Source organism: Ictalurus punctatus, chromosome 17 (genome assembly GCF_001660625.3).
Source record: "Ictalurus punctatus breed USDA103 chromosome 17, Coco_2.0, whole genome shotgun sequence".
Classification (NCBI taxonomy): Eukaryota; Metazoa; Chordata; class Actinopteri; order Siluriformes; family Ictaluridae; genus Ictalurus; species Ictalurus punctatus.
In genome coordinates, this window is record NC_030432.2 from 6,170,076 (window position 1) to 6,191,104 (window position 21,029).

General features: G+C 37.5%; 1 protein-coding gene across 1 annotated transcript in view; it reads left to right on the top strand.

Moving 5' to 3' along the window:
- Nucleotides 1-8,014, top strand: part of snx19b (sorting nexin 19b) — a 36,404-nt gene extending 28,390 nt beyond the window's left edge. Inside the window, 4 exon segments of the mRNA XM_017491351.3 lie at nucleotides 4,238-4,422; nucleotides 4,646-4,733; nucleotides 6,584-6,682; nucleotides 6,684-8,014. Of these exon segments, the coding sequence (XP_017346840.2) occupies nucleotides 4,238-4,422; nucleotides 4,646-4,733; nucleotides 6,584-6,682; nucleotides 6,684-6,786 (475 nt within the window). The 3' untranslated portion in view covers nucleotides 6,787-8,014.
- Nucleotides 8,015-21,029: the final 13,015 nt, after the last annotated feature.

A 21,029-nucleotide genomic window follows, 5' to 3' on the forward strand; every position in this document is an offset into this window, starting at 1 on the left:
AATATTTATGCAAATTCTCTGGTGATGGAAATGAATGTGTTTGAGATAAACCAGAAGTTGGGAAAGATGCTTTGTTTATTTCAACACTACCCTGGGTATTACAACAGTCTCTAGTATGTAATGGTTTATTTAAAGACTCGCTCATAACCCAGACTCTTTTCAGAGGTTGATTATTCCATAAGATGAATTAGGACTTGGCTACGCCGACAGATCTCCATGTTCCATTTGGTAAGAACATCGAGACTGAATCAGTCACGTTATTCCGTGTATTTGGACAAGGAGTAATTAGTTTGTGAAAACACCTGCAGGAGACTCCTCCACCAAGCCAGAGCACCAAATTAATCATTCTCGTCTTGTAAATATATCAAGATTAAATCTGAGTAAAGCGAGTTGCATAGCTTAAATTAGAAAAAAAAAGTGGTAAGCATTTTTATGAGAGAGAGAAAATGCTGACCTAAAACTAGAGCTAGTTTGTTGCATGAGTCTCATCATTTTTTATTCAGACATTTTCTTGTTGTGTGAATGGGAACGGTGGATGTTTTTACTGGTGTCTAACAGGCAAAATTGATATTTCTGCTAAATGTGACCGACCTGTGTCACTCCCGTTCTCAAGTATTAATAAACGGTTCAAATTAAATTACTTTAAATGATTTTTCTAGAGCTCATTTACATCTGTTTTTCATGTGTTTTGTGTTTTTCACATGTGGCTTGGGGAGATTGATGCATTTACACTTGCATAAAATAGCTAAATTTCATCTCAAACCACTATCGGATATGGTTTGTGAGCAGTTGAGTTTAAAATATTTTTCACTTTCATTTTTATTTGGTTAGTCCACATCCACATGCAAACCTGATACTCAAACATTTCGTGTAGAGATGCACCTACGCTAAATTTCTCAGCCGATACCGATAACCGATTATTCAGAGTGATATCGGCCGATACGGATACCGATAGTTCTGCCTTTTATGCGTTCTTTTAAATGAATACCGGTAATAATTAATTCCACAATTCTGAAAGAAATGCAAATAAAAACTTTATTCTCTCCATTTGAACAAGTTGTTTCACAGTAACCGGTCTCATAAACAGAAAACACATTACTCTAATTAACATTAACACATGAACTCAATTCTGAAGATTAAATTCAGATTATTAATTTATTGAATGTTATTAATTCATATTAACATTGACTGAATTTTATGTATGTGTGCGTGTGTGTATGTATATGTGTGTATGTGTGTATATATATATATATATATATATATATATATATATATATATATATATATATATATATATATATATATATATATATATATATACACACACACACATATATATATATCTATATATATATAATATATATATATATATATATATAATATATATATACACACACACACATACTTTTGTCACTCATCTTCATTTAAATCTTTGAACGGTGTACTGGTGCTTTAATTCAGCTCAAGCAGGGAATTAGACTCGACGCTGAAACTCCTGCTTCGCTGCTGCAGCGTCCGGTGTAAAATTTTGGTGATGCAGAGATTACAAACTGGAATTTTCTTGTCATTCCACACGAGAGACATCATCTTTACACACAGCTCGAAATCCATGCGTTTTCTCACCCTCTTTTTGATTGACAGGATATAATCGGCCCTGAACTTCAGATGTTTTTAAACTATCAGCTGATGGCCCATAGCGGGAAAAATAGCCTTTATTGGCCGATACATCAGTGCATCTCTACTTTAGTGCATTATGGGAAAAAAAAAGAAGCATTTTCTATTTTTGTAAAAACTAACTCTGTCTTTTGTTTCTGTGAAGTAGGAAATCTGTCGACGTATTCCTTAAATGCAGCAGTAGTTTTAGTCAGATTACGGATTTATTGATGTGATCGAAAGTTATAATAAGTCTCTTTAGCGTTGATTAAACAGTGCTAGATTATTTGTGTTCTCTTGTCACAGTGTATATAATTAAATGCTGCATACTCTAACTTACCACCTATTGTAAATAAGAGTGATCTCATAGGTCAATGAGAATCATGTTCAAATTCAAATCATGTTCACTTTTTTTTTTTTTTTTTTCATTTTTATTAGGGATACATTTGGCCACATTAGCCACCCCGAGTCCTATGATTACCTCAATAAACTTGAATAGTTTGACTACATTTGCACTTCATTTCAAACCTATATTGCAGCTTTATTTGAAGAGTGTCAGAAAAGTGCTTATACATCAGGTGATGCCAGTAAAAATTAGTTATTTACAATAATGCAGCTTACTGTCTCTAAAGAGAATGTAAGGGAGGAAAGGAATGAGCAGGTTCTTAGCTATACTTCAGATACTGTACACAGCACTACCTCTCTTGGTATGGGTATTGTGCCATACAGGAACGTGTAAATGTAGTAATTGACTAATTAGAAATGATTTAGAGGTGTGTGGGCTCTGCTGTTTATGTGTAGCATTTGTCTCTGTCTCCAGTGTCGAGACAATGAATTTGCTGTCTCTCCTGCCCTGAATTACGTCTTCATTCGACTGCCAGTACCCACTGACTTGACTACTCCAACAGTATCATTATTTCCAGTTGAAATACAAATACCAATTAGGCGGTCCATATGGAATATACTTATATACATGTTTATGTTTTTGTAGTGTCACAGTGAATCAAGGCTGCCATTAACCTTTGAAATGGCATTTTCTGGCTCATTTCTGCCCGTACGAACACTTTTTCCACTGCTCTTGAGAAATGGGCTCCCTGCTAATGGCTTGTGTCCCCTTTCTGAGATTGTTCCAGTCAAAATGAGCTGCAGTTTATAAACAGCACTAATGCAGTTAGTGGAATAAAATGTGCTACTGTTGATCACCATTAGTCTCTGTTCCAACACACTAGATATTTTGCTGGACTTGACACTGTACACCAACTACCACACACCCTTAGACTTGTGTATAATAACGCACGTTTCTAAAGAAATTCTCTTACAGTCCCCTCCAAAAGTATTGAAACGGCAAGGCCCATTCTTTAATTTTTGCTTCACACTGAAGATGTTTGGATTTGAGAAAAGATGAGACGATGGATCAGAATTTCAGCTTTTTGTTTTCTGAGATTTGCACTGAGATGTGTTTAAACAACTTAGAACATGGGACCTTTTGTTTGAACCCAGCCATTTTTCCAAGTGATCAGAAATATTGGAACACGTGACTGACAGGTACTTATTATTTCCCAGGTGTGTCTTGTTAGATTGAACAATTGTTAAACACTTGTCAAATTGTCAAACTCCCTTTTTAGTTAGATCAGTCGGGGGCTGGTGTCTTCTTGGGCCATCCTACAGTCTTAGAGGAGCATGATATGAGGCATGGCTGCGGCCGCTGCTGCACCAGCACCTGATGATCCTCTGTCTTGGCCTAGAGAAGTGACTGGAAGCGGTGCTCCTGGTCAGTGTGCATCTCAAGGAGGGCCTGATGTTGCATCTGCTGGTTGATGGCGAGGGTTTTCTCAGATCTCAGAAAGTGGTGAGGACTCGTTGATGATGATGCATCATCTTCAATTTTCCTGGGTTTCGGCACCAGTGTGACATCCCTCCTTTTCAGCTGGAAAGGAGGAAATGGGAGGCAGGCTTGGGACAACTCAAAAGTGCTCTTTATTTTACTCTTTTTATTTCTATTGCTTTTCAGTGCTTGCGAGCACACACAGTACAGTTTTGTGCAGCTCATCTCTCTCTCTCTCTCTCTCTCTCTCTCTCTCTCTCTCTCTCTCTCTCTCTCTCTCTCTCTCTCTCTTTTTTTCTTTCTCTCTTTCTCTCGTGGGTCTTCACCCACAGGTGCAGCCTCATCCTTACCACTCACTCTCTCGACTCCACCCGCCATTCACAAACCAGCGCTCGACCATGCCCCCACCTCTACAGTTAACTGTCGAGGAATAAACATTTAGAAACCCGACCCCCCCACTTGCTACACCTCTGCTGCACACAAGTCTTTCTTCAATGCTTTAACCTCTTCTATGGCAATTAATTACACCACCGATGTGTGCATGCACTTTGCATGGCTTTCTATGCTGTTTTCCCAATCAGATATCTGATTTTGTGTTTTTACTTTCCTATAATATATATATTTCCTATAAATATAATATATTTGTGATGAGAGAGCCACACCAAGGTCAAACCGTGATCCTGACCTTCAGGCACTATTCCAGATGTTTGTAACAGAATGTTTGGTTTAACATAAAGTTTTGACTTTCTGTATATGTAGGTGGCTGGAGGTCGGAGTGGCTAATCTGACGTGTATGCAGTACTGGGTGACTTATTTGCGGGTGCTGCAGCAGGCTGTGTGGCCTGGGGGAAATCTGCCTGCTCATCCCCGACCTCAGCGAACCCAGCAGCAAAGAGATGACACCAAACAGCAGTCACTGCAGTGTTTGATGAATTTGCTTCCTGGTAGAGTTGCTTTCCTGCCTCCACTTCCTCTCTGTATAAATCACAGTAAAATTCCAGTTAAATGTTTTTGTTAATATGCAATAACTTTGTCATTAAAACTGTCTACTTTCCTTAGTGCTCTTCTTCAATGCTTTTTTATTCTCGCTTCTTAATTTGTGATGTGTGGGGGGGTGTGTATGGGTGTTTTGTGCCTGGGTAACCATGCTATCCCGTATGTTTACAGATCTTGTTTCGGATATACTGGGCTCAGAGAAGTACAAGCATTCCTGGCAGGTCGTTCTCGACTCTCTCCAAGATTCTACCATAAACAGGTCGGTCTATGGGTACACAGATATGCGCGCACGCACGCACACACTCTCTCACACACACACACACACACACATGCACAATTAATACTGCATTGTATTACAATGCATCATACACACAAGCAGTGCAGTGTTATTATGCAACAGGCACAAACTCTTACAAAAGCCAATTAAATTTTACCCTGAGACATTTCATTTAAACCCATTAAAACAATCTGTGTTGAATAAGAAACTGAGTAAGTTTTAAAGCCCAAGGAACTAGGGCTACACAGTACAGACAAAAATAGCATATTGTGAATATGTTGCAACATAATGCGATTGTGATGCCTTTGAGAAAATGTGTACTAAACTGTACCTTCCCTTGCTGTTGCTTGAATGCTACATCTTCTGTACCTTTTAGCATCTTACTAGGAGTGAGCATGTAGTGTTATCTGTTTAACATGGGTCTAGTTATGTACTTCAAATCTTTTTCTTTTTGTGTGTGAGTGTGAAGACACTTCTATTTGTTTTTAGATGAAAAATATAGATTTTAAGGGGATCACTCCAGTGATGAGGAAAGATACGGTTTAATAATGTATTAAAAGAAACTGGTGAAACCATGCTTTTATTTGACCTACCATTTTTGGGTACTTTTTAAATAGTTAAAAGAATATAATGGATCCTCCCAGTGCTATGAATCCTAACACACCCCCAGAAAAATGATGTGAAATTGCTCGAAATACTCACAGAAAATAATTTCAATAATTTATAGTTTGCTGGGCGTGTATCTTTTAAGACAGGATTTATGATATATGTATATTTCAATGTTATACTGGCCAGTATTGAAATAATATTTAGCAGACAAGAACATCTTTCCCCTTACTAATATATCTATGATCTATGAATATATGCATGCAATTTGGAAATGTCTCCATGCCCTGCTATCATTCTGAAAACACGAATATTACTAATTTTAGCGAATTAGCTGACCAGCTGGCTTACTGCTACTGCTACTGAACTATCTTGCAGTAGTCACAGCAGCACAGGTGGGGCTTCACTGTCTGAATCTCACTTGGAATTGACATGTTCTTGGAGGTTTATTTTCAGTAGAACATAACAATCAAAACTATATATATTAGTCTTCATTAACATTAGCCAAGTTAGCTAGTGTGTGGGTATCATGTTCACCTCTAATTTCTGACATCCAAAAGTCTGGCACTCTATATACAAAAGTATTTGGACACCTGACCATCATGCCTAATATATATGAGCTTGTTGGACCTCCCATTACAAAACCATGGATATTAATATGGAGCAAACTGCCCCCTCCCTCCCTCCCCCTCCCCCTTTGTGGCTATAATAGCCTCCACTCTTCTGATAAGGCTTCTTATGATGTTTGTAGTGTGTGTCTGGGAATTTGTGCCCATTCAGTCAAAAGAGGATTTCTAAGATCAGTATGACTGTGTTAACAAATTAAACCCAGTTAGTTAATTAAAACAGACCGATTTTGCTTGAATTGACTGATTATAATTTTATCATTTTAAAAGCACATTTCAGGAGGTATTTTGTGGTCTGCATCCTTACATATTTGAATAAAGTGTTATTAATATGAACCAAAAATTAAATGAAAACAAACAAACTCTTTGATAACGGTCATCTAGTAGATATATTCCTAGCACCTGCATGTCATTTCTATCAATTATTTGTTCCTATACACTGCATGCTCTGGGATAGTTCAGGAGAGTAAATACTGGGCAGGAAGAACAGGATAAATCTGTGACCTGCATATGAATGTCTTTAAATTGAGTGCAAGTGTTTTTGGTGAGCTTGAAACATGTACACAGATGTGCCTCTGACCTCTGACTCATTATGCACAGGCACCTGGTTTACTGTGTGTGGGATGTGCTATTGGAGTTCCTGATCCCAGAGCTATCTGATGACGACTTTCAAAAGATGCTGCTCCAGAGTCTTTCTAAAAACGCAGAGAAACTCCCTCCATAGGAACGCCGTGAAACTTGACATGCCTGTTCCAACAACCCACTACTCTTGTCAGAATGAGTCAGGTCAGTCATGGAGGTGAATGAGGCAAAATGGAATATGTGCATGGTTTGGTCTGACTCTAATTTAGCCCTTACGTGTCTGGGTCTCGCACACAATATAATGCATCTGGCCTAGCTTTGATTACTGGCCACCTGTTTTGCATTTTAGCAGGCCTTGACTGATCTCCAAAACACCCCTGGACCGGATCTGAATTAGTGGAGAGCTCTCTTCTCAAGCTCTTATCCACCTTCTTCCGGCTTGAACTTTGAGCAAACCTTTTACAGATGGATTTATATTAAAGATCATAACGCCAGGACAGATTCGACTTAACTTGGCCCTGCTTTCGAGTCTATCGTTTAAAGTCACTTTAAGTTTACCTGCTGCTTATTTCTCTTGCTCCTTGCCATGGGCACTGCACTGTGACACATTTGTCTCTCATTTGCTTAAGATTACAACCTCCAACTTCCTGTTGTATCTTCCTCCACTTAATTTAGGTTGGAGGGATTTTCCATGTGAGCTGGCATGAGTTTTGGTGTCTTGCTGAAACCGTACATGCTTCGAGGGATCTTTTACAACTTAATCTTGTCTGTTCACAGAGTGGGACTTGGTAATTGACTACCTTTTTTTTATTATTTATTTTTTTTAATGCTTGGCCTTAAAGTAAAGGTTATGCAGAATATAAGGAGTATGCAGAGGGGTCTTCTTTCCTTTCCTGTTCTAAATATTGTTGGATGTTATGTTACCACATTTAGATCCTTGTCTGTATGCTTTAATAATTCTATATACCCATTTCTTTGGATATAAATACTGAAGTATTTTCCTCACACTTGTGCACTTCGATGAAATCATAAAGAATATTATGGCTGATGTCTAAAACAGTAAAAAGAAATGTCTTCTCTGCCTTAACATGTTTTGTAAACTTGTTTTGTCTGTAAAGCAGTCTAAAGATGTAAAAGGAATGGATCAAAAGCCATGAAAAAGTCATTCCTTAGTGGTCAGTATGTTTAACTTTGTGTTTGAGTGGTCTAATGTTTCTTGAAAAGGTTTCATCTGTCATGTCTACTTCTTCTGTGTTATGTTTTCTCCCTCAGTATAGTGATCCTTGTGAAATGTTTACTAGCATGATCTAGTAAATAACCCAATATGCTCTCCACTATTGTGTGAAATGTAATGTGTATGCTTCAGTTATTGCACTACGTATAATTGTGTCATTGGGGAAATTGTTGTAACTTAAGCTGTGATTATAATAAACATGCAAAAATGACTGACCCAAGATATATTTCTGCATAAATGTCATGTACATATGGGCTCTGTGTTTAATATACTCTTTGTTTAGTAATCACTGTGGATATAATTACATATTTAACCACTTTTTTAATTTTAGATAATGGTCTTTGATATGCACTGTGCTCGCATGTTCTCCTCATGTTTTGAGGGTTTCCTCTGGGTACTCCGGTTTCCTCCCCCAGTCCAAAGACATGCGTTGTATGCTGATTAGCATCTCTAAATTGTCTGTAGTGTGTGAATGTGTGTGCGATTGATCGACACCCCGACCAGGGTGTCCCCCGAGTCCCCTCAGATAGGCTCCCAGCCCCCCATGACCCTGTGTAGTATAAGCGGTACAGAAAATGGATGTATGGATAGACTGGTGTACCTCAGGATAAGGCTAATGCAACACAATTGACCACAATTTGACCACCATCGTTTTTATTTGTGTAAAACGCAATCCGCATTATTATCTGGTTTCTTGGAAATCTCGTTTGATGAATGCAGCAAAATTAGGTACTTCAATCATGGCTGTTTATTGAATATAACCTCTAAATCAGCTTCTCTGCATCTCCCTGGAGCTGGTGGTCATCAGATTCCTGAATCTACATGTACTACAAAGGCTATTTGTAATTATTATTATTGTTATGCTCTCTGGATATCCACATAACACAACAATTTGAGCAGTGATGAGGGGAAAAGCAAACATTGTTGGCCAGTCCTACTTTGGAGGTGACTCATGGCCCAGCTGGGAGTCAGACTTGAGTCTTGGCTACAGTGAGTCTTTGTCTCTGCAAAGCAACTGAACCTTTCCATCTGCTGAATTTTGGAATTTTTCAAAATGCTTATATTCAGTAACTACATTTCTTTCCTGTTCGTCTAGAAATGAGACAATACTGAATAAGTCATAGTGCTGAATAATATGCTTCAAGTTGATTAACCGAATAATAATCGGGAAACTGTAAAGGGTATATATTTTGATGCTTGCTTGAATACCAATTTATAAATATAGACAAAACATTTGATATGTTTATCTTAATTCTTTAATGCATACAATGGTGTTGTGTTAAGATGCTGGAACAAAGATGTTTGGGATCTAACATTTGTAAGCTAATTAAAGCTAATCTATTTTCTGAGGAAAGGGGGGTTGCTGCCTGAGATCAACAAAAACGGATAAAGCAGGCCTCCCGTTATTAAAATCAGATCAAGTCTCTGGGAACAATTCTGGGATGCCTATGATAAACAGAGATTTGGCGGAATGTCTGGAATTTGAGTGTATCTTAAACAAGGGGGAAACGGTCCAAAATGTAAGTGAGGCAAGGCCCTAGAGTAGGTTACTCCAGCTCAATGATCTCTGAATACAGTTAATGTTACATCAGTTGTATGCTTATACACATCATCTAATATTCATACTTATGAATGGTATATCATAATCTCAGTTATAAACATAAGTTATAAAGTATTAAGTTATAAGTTAAGTATAAAGTTATGTTATAAACATGAACTATATGTACATATTAATGCATACATTGTCCATCCTAAATCCACAATTTCTTTTCCCAGTAATGCCCTTATTATAATTGCTTATTATGTTACGTACTACTTTTAAATATAGTCTTGCCGTAGAATGGAAATTAACACGCAGCTCCTCAGTGATCAATGATTGATTATTTCAGTGAACGTTTGCAGCACGGATGCTTTTATTGAAGCAGTATATAACATTTCTCAAGATCAGCGATCCTCCTAACACACCCATACTGAATGAATAAAGCGTTGGAGCCATGTTCACATGCAAATGTGGTCAAGAACCAAAGTTCTGCTGAGGTGAAAATACTCTTTCAATGATCTTTTTGGTTCACACTGCACCTTAGTGCGCTGCCATGAATTGAAGATATTTTGAAAACATTGAAAAAGTCAGTGATGGTATGCTCAGTTTTATTTACTTATATCATAAAGAATAAATAGTGACTCAAGCTTCTGGCAGTGTCCTGCTTGAGGACCCATGGCTACTATATATAAAAACAAAAGTGTGTGTGTGCATGTACAGTTCACCAGAGAAATCATACTATTATCCTGACTCATTCTACTCTTTTGCTTGTTCATAAATATATGAATAGGTTTCAGCTACAGTTGTTTTTTTTTAATTTATTTTTTTTTTTTTAAGGTTAAAAATGTCTGTCTGTGAAATGATAATGCTGTAGGAGCAGTTTGAGCACACCTTTGAGGCATAGTGTGTGGGAATAAAACTAAACCCAGAGACTGATCCATAGAATTCGTACGTGCAGACCCTGTGTCTGGTGAAAGGGCCACACATGAGCATCTGCACATGTACAGACTGTTCATCGGTAGTTGCTGAGGTAACCCATGGAGAGTTAGGTAAGAAGGAGCCCCTAGGGATCGAGATCTTGTTCTCCACTATCAGCAGCTCACATATTTGGAGTGTGTGTCCTGGTTACTCAGGTAAAAGCCCTCCTTCTCTCCACAGGCTGTCAAAATCAGACTTAATGATACCGTGAGACTGTTTTGGTGCTGGTGGGGGTGTGTGAAATGAGGACATAGAGGACAGAGGACATTATCTGTGAAATATGAAGCCGAGTCTATAGCTCAACAGGAAGATATTCAGAAAACTGATCAGTAGCAGAGTCTTGCCTTTGATTATTTATTTATTCTTTTTTCATGCATTTGGTTATGAAAGTGATTATAATTGACATCTTTTTTTTTTTTCTTTAGTTTTTTTTTCTTTTTTTAAAGAAAAAGGTTTATGTCAGAAATTTGGATGCAGTTTAACCCAAAGTGCTTAAATGATGCATGTGGTATTGGATAACCTTTTGTTTATTATCATACTAATCATCAGCTGAGACAAATTATATTCATAAATAGTTCATCATCTGTTGTGTCTTAGCCATGGAGAATTTCAACCATGTGCATTGTTGCTAATTGATTTCACAAGGGTGCAGACTTTTTTCTTTTTCTTTCTTTTCCCCTCATCATCCCTCCCCCCTTGTGGCCTCGTTTGCACACAAAAACATGTTCTTAATGACATTATCTAGATACTTGCTAAAGTGTCTGGAAACCATTGGCACTATGTAGTGGTATTTTGCTGTTTTACTTTGGCTGTTGTCTGTCTTACATAATAGGCTAGTGGAGGACACATGCTGGATTACAGACAGGACTTGTATAGCACTAAAGTGAAGTGATTATATATTTATATATATATATATATATATATATATATATTTATATATATATATATATATATATATATATATATATATATATATATATATATATATATATATATATATGTATATATATATATGTATATATATATGTATATATATATATATATGTATGTATATATATATATATATATATATATGTATATATATATGTATATATATATATATATGTATATGTATATATATAAATATATATATATATATATATATATATATATGTATATGTATATATATAAATAATATATATATATATATATATATATATATATATATATATATATATATATATTATAAAATAATATATAAAATATATATTTTAACAAATACACAGTGGTGTAATACAAGGATAAAAATATCATTGTTATAGAATTGTACTGTAGGGCATTAGAGTTGGCATTGCTTGAATCTTTGACACTTGTTTTATCTTTTGATTTAGAACTTATTGAAAAACTAAGAAAGCAAGTTTGTCCCAGAACTCTCACCTACCGTCTTTAAAGTCTGAGGCTCATGTTCTTATGTGACCTAATGGGGGAGCCCTGGTCACAGTTTTGTGTTTACAATGACTTGTGTATAAATACACAAGGTGGCAGTATTTGTATGCGTGTGTGTTCTTCAGAGGTACTTGTCTTATTCTACCATACAATCTGAAATTACCAGTGGTCATACAATTGGGATTCATAGCAGAGAATTTTTTTTATTTTAGGGTTGCCACCTTCAATGCAGAAAAATAAGGGACACCTGCCACAGCGGGGGCCACGATAACCGCAGGCCTGATGGCGTGCTAGTGGTGGTAAATCATAACTTAAAACACGTTTTCCGGAAAGTATTAAGATTGATACTAATGGACATTATAATAAGCTATCTGCTACTGAAATCAGTGTGAAGAGATGCACTCAATTAATCTCTCTTGATCACAACTCAACAGACTTCTCTAGTGGTGTCATACCTGAATATACAGCTATGACAATAATAAACATAGACCAACAAAGTGTGACAGAACACAAACATAGATTTTTGGAAGAATTTGTGAGATGAGAACCATATTATATTAACTTACTAAATTAACAGATCCATAACTTATTAACTATAAATTAACAAATGATTTGATATTCAAAAGGTTCTACTGGGCTGGGGGGGGAATATATAGTGCAGGAGACTTTTGATCTTCCATGAACATCAGTGGACCAGAAGTTAGTAGTATGCCGCCACAGAGCGCCTGTTCCTGCTGTCACTCCGTTTGTTGGTCATTCTGGAAATGATCCTTTCCACATAACCAGTGGATCCTTAAGATGTGGCTGATGATTGACAGCATGTTAGGCAGGTCAGATACTTGCCAGCTACACCTGGCAGCTACGTCTTTGGACTTCTATTCATCCTCTGCACCTTCTCTGAGCCCCTTGAGAATTATATTTGCTGTGGTGCATTCATCTTAAAGCTTACTAGTGATCCTTTCAGTGCTGCTGAAGGAAAGCATGCCATGGTGCAGAGAGAGAGGTTGCAGAGAGAACAACCAGTTGTTCTCTGAAAAGTCAAACCATTTCTCAATGTATGCGATTGCTGTGTTGGGAAATGATGTGAAATCTGTCCTTGCCCTGCCTGCGTCATCTGGGATCTACTTTAGTTAAGTAGCCATAAAACTGGTCATCTCTTCTCTATGTGAGTTTTTGCTTGACAGTAGACATAATGGAATATAACTCAACACAAGTGGTTGAATCATTTTCCAGCTTCTTTACAACATCCTCAAAGAGGGAGAGGATGTTATTGGAGAACGAGAGGTAAACTTCCACATCATCAGCATCCTCCTCAGTTGAGGCTTCACTGAACTTTAACAAAGCTCTGATCTTTCTGGGACACTCTTCCCCTCAGGCTATGAAAATAAGACCTGAGAGCAGTCCAGGACTGCATGAGCTGGGAGATGGCTGGATCGCTGGACAGCCACCTTGTTGAAACATGTCGCAGAATCTCACGGAACTCCACATCGCAAAACTCTCAGAACTCTTTGAGGGATTCTCTTTGTTTGGCAGATGTGGAGAAGGGGTCATAGACTTTCAGAACAACGTTTTCCACATCTACAGTGAGCTGGTCGAGAGCATGCTTCACTGTGTTGTGCACAATATGAGCATGCCAGTTCCGTTGCAGCAGATCTTTTTGCTTTTTCCATAGGTTCATGAAGACAGAGTTGTGGATTCCATCATTTACATTAGTATTGTCTGCACTATATGCTGTAACTTGATCTAACAATATCCAAAATCAAGCATTTTGTTGCAGATCCCCGTTTCTGGCCTGAAATATTGTACAGCATGGGGAAACATCTTCCTGTTCCCTTTATTTGATTCATCCGTCTGTATGGAGAACGGGAGGGGATTTACCTGACGTGAAGACGTCATCAACATCAGCCACTGCCTTTGGAGCAAGGACGTCTTTGGCCATTGGAGTTATGAGAATCTTTTGGTTGATCTTGTTTCCACTGTCAGCACTGTTCTAGCTGAGGTTGTGTTTAACCATGTGGTACACCTACGTTAACTCAGCTGCTGTAACCTAGAGGGGAGGAGTAGGATGAGAAATTGCTAATGAACTTGAGTAATTATATAGGGTGGTGTGAACACAGATTTTGGCTAAAATATTGTCTGCAGTAACACCATCCAAACACTGAAACCCCAAATAAATAACCTATCTACAAACATTTCTAAATTTAAGTAAAACACCCATTTTTATTATTGGTAAGTAAATCTATTTATGTATTTGTTTATTCAGTTTTTATATAGCCTATTGTTAATTCTATAGTATTGAAGGATGCAATTCTCTAGATTGGCTAAGCATAACACATAGTTGTTTATGTTCTTCACATAGGCACTACATTTTGATTATTAAATATGTATTAAATCTCTCTCTCTCTCTCTCTCTTATCTCTTATTAAATTAAAGCTTTTGTGTCTGACTGTATACCTTAATTAACAAATTATAACATAATGTAGGGATGTGATTCATTTACATGGGGGTTGTGGTATCTGGTGCTTCCTCCACCATTGTTTAAAATCGACATTATGCAAAGAGACCCGCCCTCCTCTGACTCTGATTGGCCCTGAACCTGAAGGGTATTAAACAAACTAATCAAACCCAATCAGAGGTAGAATAAGACACTTCTTCACAGAATGCGAGTGGGATGATATGCATGGGATGCTGCATTGAAGACAACTCGGAAATACGGGACAACCCCCGTCCTGTATTGATTCAAAACGGGACGCGTTATTTAATTCTCAAATACGGGACGATTCCGTATTTTAAGGGACAGGTGGCAACCCTAGCTTTTATTGAGCAGTCAGCAGGATATATAGTTAGAGATTAAAGTGTCCTGTCAGTAAATGGTGTTAAATTATGAAATTTGAACTTCTCCACTGAACAGGAATTCAATGTGTTTGCCTAAAATTGAGTGCATAAATAACTCGGTCTTTGTTGCTTGCTGTTGGATTCAGTTAATGTCTCTTGTATACAGGATACATAGGATCACAGTAAATGAAACCTCGTTGCTAATTATGTGAAATTTGTCCTTTTCCTTAAATGTTGGGTTAGATGAACATATAGGATGAGAGTGTGGAGACTGCAGAGTTTGTTTTATTCCTTCCTTCCTTCCTTCCTTCCTTCACACTGAAGATAGTTTGGGGTAATCTTGTTTCTGTGACAACTCTGAGTGGGTGTGCTTCAATAGGCCTCTTTGTCACAGACTGTCAGTATAGAGCTCGTGCTTTATCTGGTTTTGTGAATAATCTCACATTCAGACTGCTCACCATTATTCATTTATGGCATTTGTCAGACGCCTTTATCCAGATTCAACATTTAGTCTCAATTTGCTCTTCCTGTAACAGTACTTAAACTCGGTCAAAACAAAATTTGCCACCAACATGCTACAATTATTTACAGGGCTCTCCACTAATATTCACACCCTTGGGAAAATATGAGCAAAGAAGGCTGGGAAAAATTGTCTTTATTGTTTAATCTTTTGGTAAAAAAAAATCACAAAAGTAATTAACAGTGTATATAATTAATAACGATTATTGACCCCCCTATGAATTCATATGAGAAAAATATATTTGAAGTATATTCCCATTGATATTTTACATTTTTTAACCATGACTTTCTGTTTCACAGGGGTATAAATATGAGGTAACACATAGGCCAAATTCCCCTATCATAGTCATTCATAACAGTGGGCAAGACCAAGGAATATTGCAGTGATGTGGGCAAAAGGTTGTTGAGCTTCACCCTTTTGCTCATATTTACCAAGGGTTGCCAATATTAGTTGAGGGCACTGTAAGTAAAGAATGAAAACGTATGGGGTGTGCTGGTATAGGAAAATAAGCTGGTATGATTTGGCCCAACACAAAGGGGAGTTACTGTTAGCACTGTGAAGTTGATTATTTTCCTATAACAGCATGTCCCAGTCATATTTTATTCCTCTTATACTAAACCAATTTGTATTTATTTGATATCTATATACCTATTTTCATACTTTTTAGGTTTCTAGATATGTTAATGTTGCGGATCATCATTTTAACCTATCAATTGGTAGTGGGAAATGATTTAGCACCTTATGACCAATCAGAAGCAATCATTCAACAGTGCTGTGATATCCATTCATCCATCCATCCAAAGTTTTGAGCATGCTGAGTGATTATTTGAGTTACTATTCTTCTGTGTAAATTCTAGAGACAGTTGTGTGTGAAAATTCAAGGAGATCAGCAGTTTTACCAACATCCATGCTACGGTTAAAGTCACATAGATGTTTGATGTGAACATTTACTGAATGTTCTGTGTTAATCAACTTAGAACATGGCATCTTTTGTGGCAAACCACTCAATTTTTAGTTCAGCAACAGTAAAAAAAAAATGAATGGAACAAATAGTCTTAAAGTAAACAACACTTAATAATTGGTTGCATATCCCTTACTTGCCAGTGACCCGCTGACATCACCAAATTGCTGCATTCTTCTTTTGTGTTGCTTTTCCAGGCTTGTACTGCCGCTTCTTTCAGTTGTTGTTTGTGTTGGGGGGGATTCTCCCTTCAATCTCCTCTTCAGTCGGTGAAATGCTGCTCAACTGGGTTGTGTTAATGTCTGGTGATTGACTTGGCCAGTCTAAAACCTTCCACTTTTTCCCCCTGATGAAGTCCTTTGTTGTGTTGGAACTTGGCAGTGTGTTTCGGATCATTGTCTTGCTGCATGATGAATCATCTCATAGTCATTTTTGCATACAGAGTGTAAATGGCTGATCTTGTGGTCAACTGTGGTTATCTTAAACAGCTTGGGGTCTAATTTAACAGTGTTTAAAGGTGCATCGGGTAAGCTTAGTCTTTTGTTTTCAAGATTAGCTCTCTAATGGTTAGGTAGGAGGGTTAGACAATTTGAAAGATTTTGTTTTGCCGACTACCCCTGCCTGCCCCTCCTCACAGGATCTACGTTGGCCTGTAGAGTAGAATATCTGTAAAATGGCTTGCAGGAGGCCCATCCAAACACAAACAAGGATTCTGGGCCAGAAGCCAGTTTTTCAAATTTTCTCAGCCACATAGTACTTTTGTCCTGAGTTCGTGGCTTAAATGGAGGTCATGGCTTAAATGATCATGTTCTACATATTGATCATATTCATACTATGCATATCAGGTTGTTTCTAAATGTAAGATATAAAAACAATTGACTACTGAACCTTTAAATGAGAAGCGAGGCCTTAAGGTCTTTGACTCTAAAGTTGTTAGGTGTCCCAGCTTTGCACATGCTCACTTAAGAGGAAGAGAATTAGTGTGTTATTTTATAACAGGGTCACGGGGAACCCGGAGTCTATCCCAGGGAGCCAGTCAATCGCAGGGCACACACACACACATATATATATATATATATGTGTGTGTGTGTGTGTGTATATATATAAATAAGAGAGAAAGAGAGAGATATGGATATTTAGATATATATAGATAGATAGATAGATAGATAGATATGATTAGTGCTGCGGTAAACTAAAATTCATCTTAAAAACTCAGTTCTGACCTCAGACTAGGAAAAATGAAAGAAAATTTCCCCTCATCTCAGAGTTCCTGTTCAGGATGTCACGAAGGTCTCCTCAACCTTGAGTACAGCACCTAACATCAAATCAACATGTCTGTTCACTGCACTAACTGTAAACAAAATAGCATGTCTTTACAGACATATTACATTTGTTAAACCTATAACACTGACTCTACAGCCATTTTGAGGAGGTAAATATACAAAACTCATCACAGTTAAACAGTGAACAGTGGACTAGTTCAACAAACAGACTTCATGTTAAAACCATAAAGAACTTTCTTTTACTTTCACACTATTTGTTGTTATCCAGATGAGGACGGGTTCCTTTCAGATTCTGGTTCCACTCAAGGTTTCTTCCTCATATCAGCTTAGGGAGTTTTTCGTCGCCACCGGCTTGCTCAATAAGGATAAATTCACACACTTAAAATCTGTATCCTGTGTTTGTATGTTTCTGTAAAGCTGCTTTCAGACAATGACCGTTATTAAAAGCGCTATAGAAATAAAACTGAATTGAATTGTATTGAAAGTTAGCCGGCTAGATTGTTGTTAACAAAAGATGAACATGGTGGCGTCCATGTTTTTTGCTATTTTGTTGCTTGAACACGTGTCGAAAATGATGTAATTCTGAGTTCAGTCTTTCCACTTCTGAAATAAGTCAGCTGTCACATTCTGCATCTGCCACAGGATGTGTAGTCTGTTGTGATATCCCTGCCTATTGATGTAAGAAATGAACTGGCTTGTAATGAATTCAAGTATAAAATCTGGCCATGGCTAATTATATGAAGTGTAATGAGTGAACACTTTTAAAATAAAATGTAGAACTGTAGCAAGAGTTGCTCTCCCGTGAATGTCAGGATTAGCAGGTCATTGATATGGTTGCTGGACTAGTTAAATAATTCGTTCCCAAAAGTATTATTTTACTTAAAAAAAAAAAAAAAATAGAACCAGGTCTGTGGTTCTTTCATATAATGCTGTTTGCTTAACAGTGTTCAGTGTCTCTACTTATTCTGCAGGACCTCTGATTGGTCATGACGCAAGTATTGACAGGAGCATCTGCAAGAGTGCAGAGTTTCTCAGGAATCTGGTATGTGTTTATTGAATTCCCGATTAATAACCCACTCTGAGCTGCAGCTGCTGTCTCTCTTTCTTCTCACTGGGTTTGAGCTCTCTCGCTTTCTCTCTCACTCACTCTCTCTCTCACACACACCACTCTTATTCTCTCAGACTCTTAGAACTTGTAAAGAAAGCAAAAATAACAAAATTAAAATAATTACTATATCGTGCAGTAGAATGACCAGTGGGGAAAAAATCTAATTGTACTTTGCTTGTAAAATTCTTTTGCATTTATTTCATGAACATTATTTAGAAATTGCAAATATTATTTTTGGGAGCCGTTTTAATTCTTGAACTTTACATCAATAGAAGACATTAGGTCTGAGTGCTAGTTGTGGTGTTTGGACCCCTAAATATAATATCTTTGATAATGTGGGTTGTGCACAGGGGCATTGCCATGCTGGAACAGGTTTGGGCCCAGGTTTTTATGTTATCCACAGGTTTTAGTTCATGTGAAGGGAAATCATAATACTACAGCATACAAAAAGACATTCTAGACAATTATGTGCTTCCATCTTTGTAGCAACAGTCACCAGTTTTGCAAGTTAAGCTCAGAAAGAACAGAGTTCACTTTATAGCTGGGATAATACTATCAGGGCTATTTTGTGTAAGAGCTCGGAACAGAGGCAAAACTGTTGTGGGCTTGGTAAAACTTGAATTGAATTTTAGCATCAGTTTTAACAAGAGCATAGTATATGTTCTGTCTACAGCTATCAAACAAGAACTCATATTTATGTTCTTTTTATGGTCAAAAGGGCTGTTTTGTACTGCTCATGTTTCACATACCATGTGAACATCTACATTGTGGTATGTTAGTTAAACTGAGCATGTAAGACATAGCTTTTGGCCATACATGACAAGTGACTCAAATATGAACGGTTGAACTGAATCCCTTTCCCCCCCTGAAAGATATTCCATCAGTTTATGCTTTGATGATGGTGGAGAAGAACAGTGCCTAATAAATCTCCCATAGGTGTTCAATTAGGTCAAGATCTTGTGATTGTGAATCATTAAAACGTTCAGTGTGGGCACTTTTCATACTTTCATCATAATATAAAGACAATCAGACAGAACATTTTGTATTGATTTACAGTGACGCTTCCCTACAATGGGGCAAGAGGGCCCAAACCGTGCCAGCAAAATACACTGCCACAACATAACAGAGCCACCATTTTTTCCTTTTATTTTTTCATTGATCTGTATTTTTCCATGAAAAGCATCCTACGTTTGTATATGTAACCCTTCTAGAGCTGTACTATTTCCTTAGATAGTAAAGCAGCCTCCTCTCCTGGGAGGGAGTTTGTTTTTGCACTTTTATTATTATTTTTTTTTTTAAAGCAGAGGGCTTGTTTCACTTCCGCCCCCAAAGGACTTATTAACCATCCAAACAGCAGGTTGACTTCCTCCCTCAGTGTCATTACTGGTGAATATCCTCAAACGGATGGTGGAGGAGCTCAAGGTCTCTAATATCCACCAGCTCCGTGATGTCATCATGGAAGAGTGGAAGAGGACTCCAGTGGCAACCTGTGAAGCTCTGGTGAACTCCATGCCCAAGAGGGTTAAGGCAGTGCTGGAAAATAATGATGGCCACACAAAATATTGACACTTTGGGCCCAATTTGGACATTTTCACTTAGGGGTGTACTCACTTTTGTTGCCAGCGGTTTAGACATTAATGGCTGTGTATTGAGTTATTTTGAGGGGACAGTAAATTTACACTGTTACACAAGCTGTACACTCTCTACTTTACATTGTAGCAAAGTGTCATTTCTTCAGAGTTGTCAAATGAAAAGTTCTAATCAAATATTTACAAAAATGTGAGGGGTGTACTCACTTTTGTGAGATACTGTATGTACAATTATTTGCAGGTTATTTGCAGTATTTAAGTATTATAATGGTTAGTAGTAAGTGATTTATTTCTGAATAAACTTATTTTAAGATAGCTCACCCCAGAGATATAGTTGGGGCAAATGTACTACCATTGCTAACACTTACTACAATTGATATAAAAGTCCATACACCCCTGGTAAAATAGTAGTTAATATGAGAGACAAACCTTGAATGGAAGCAGACTCAAAAGAGAACCCATCCTCTCCTGGGTGACACCAGATAGTGTGATTATGAGTCAGTACACATCCATCTTCTTGATTTCAACCAACTGATGAAAACCATGGTCTGCAAAAAGCTTAAAAAACATCTCATTTTCATGCACAAGATCTCATTTTCGAAAGGAGAGAGGGGAAAAAAGGTTTGGCAGAATTTTTGTTATGGTCTCTTGAGGCCAAGGTAGAAGGCATAATTCTAAAGGATATGTTGGTGCAAAAACACCATACCCATGGTGAAGCATGGTGGTGGCAGCATCATGCTATGAGCCTGATTCTCTTCAGCTGTGACAGGAATAAAGGAAATCATGGATAGCTCCAAATACCAATTTACCCATTTTTGGCACAAAACTTGCAGGCCTCTGTTAGACAGCTGAAAATGAAGAAACAATTCACCTTCCAGCATGAAAATGGCCCAAAGCACAAATCCAAGTCAACAAAGATATGTCTTCAGAAGAAGATGATCAATGTTTTGAAATGGCCAAGTCTGAGCCCAGATCTAAATCCTGTCAAAAA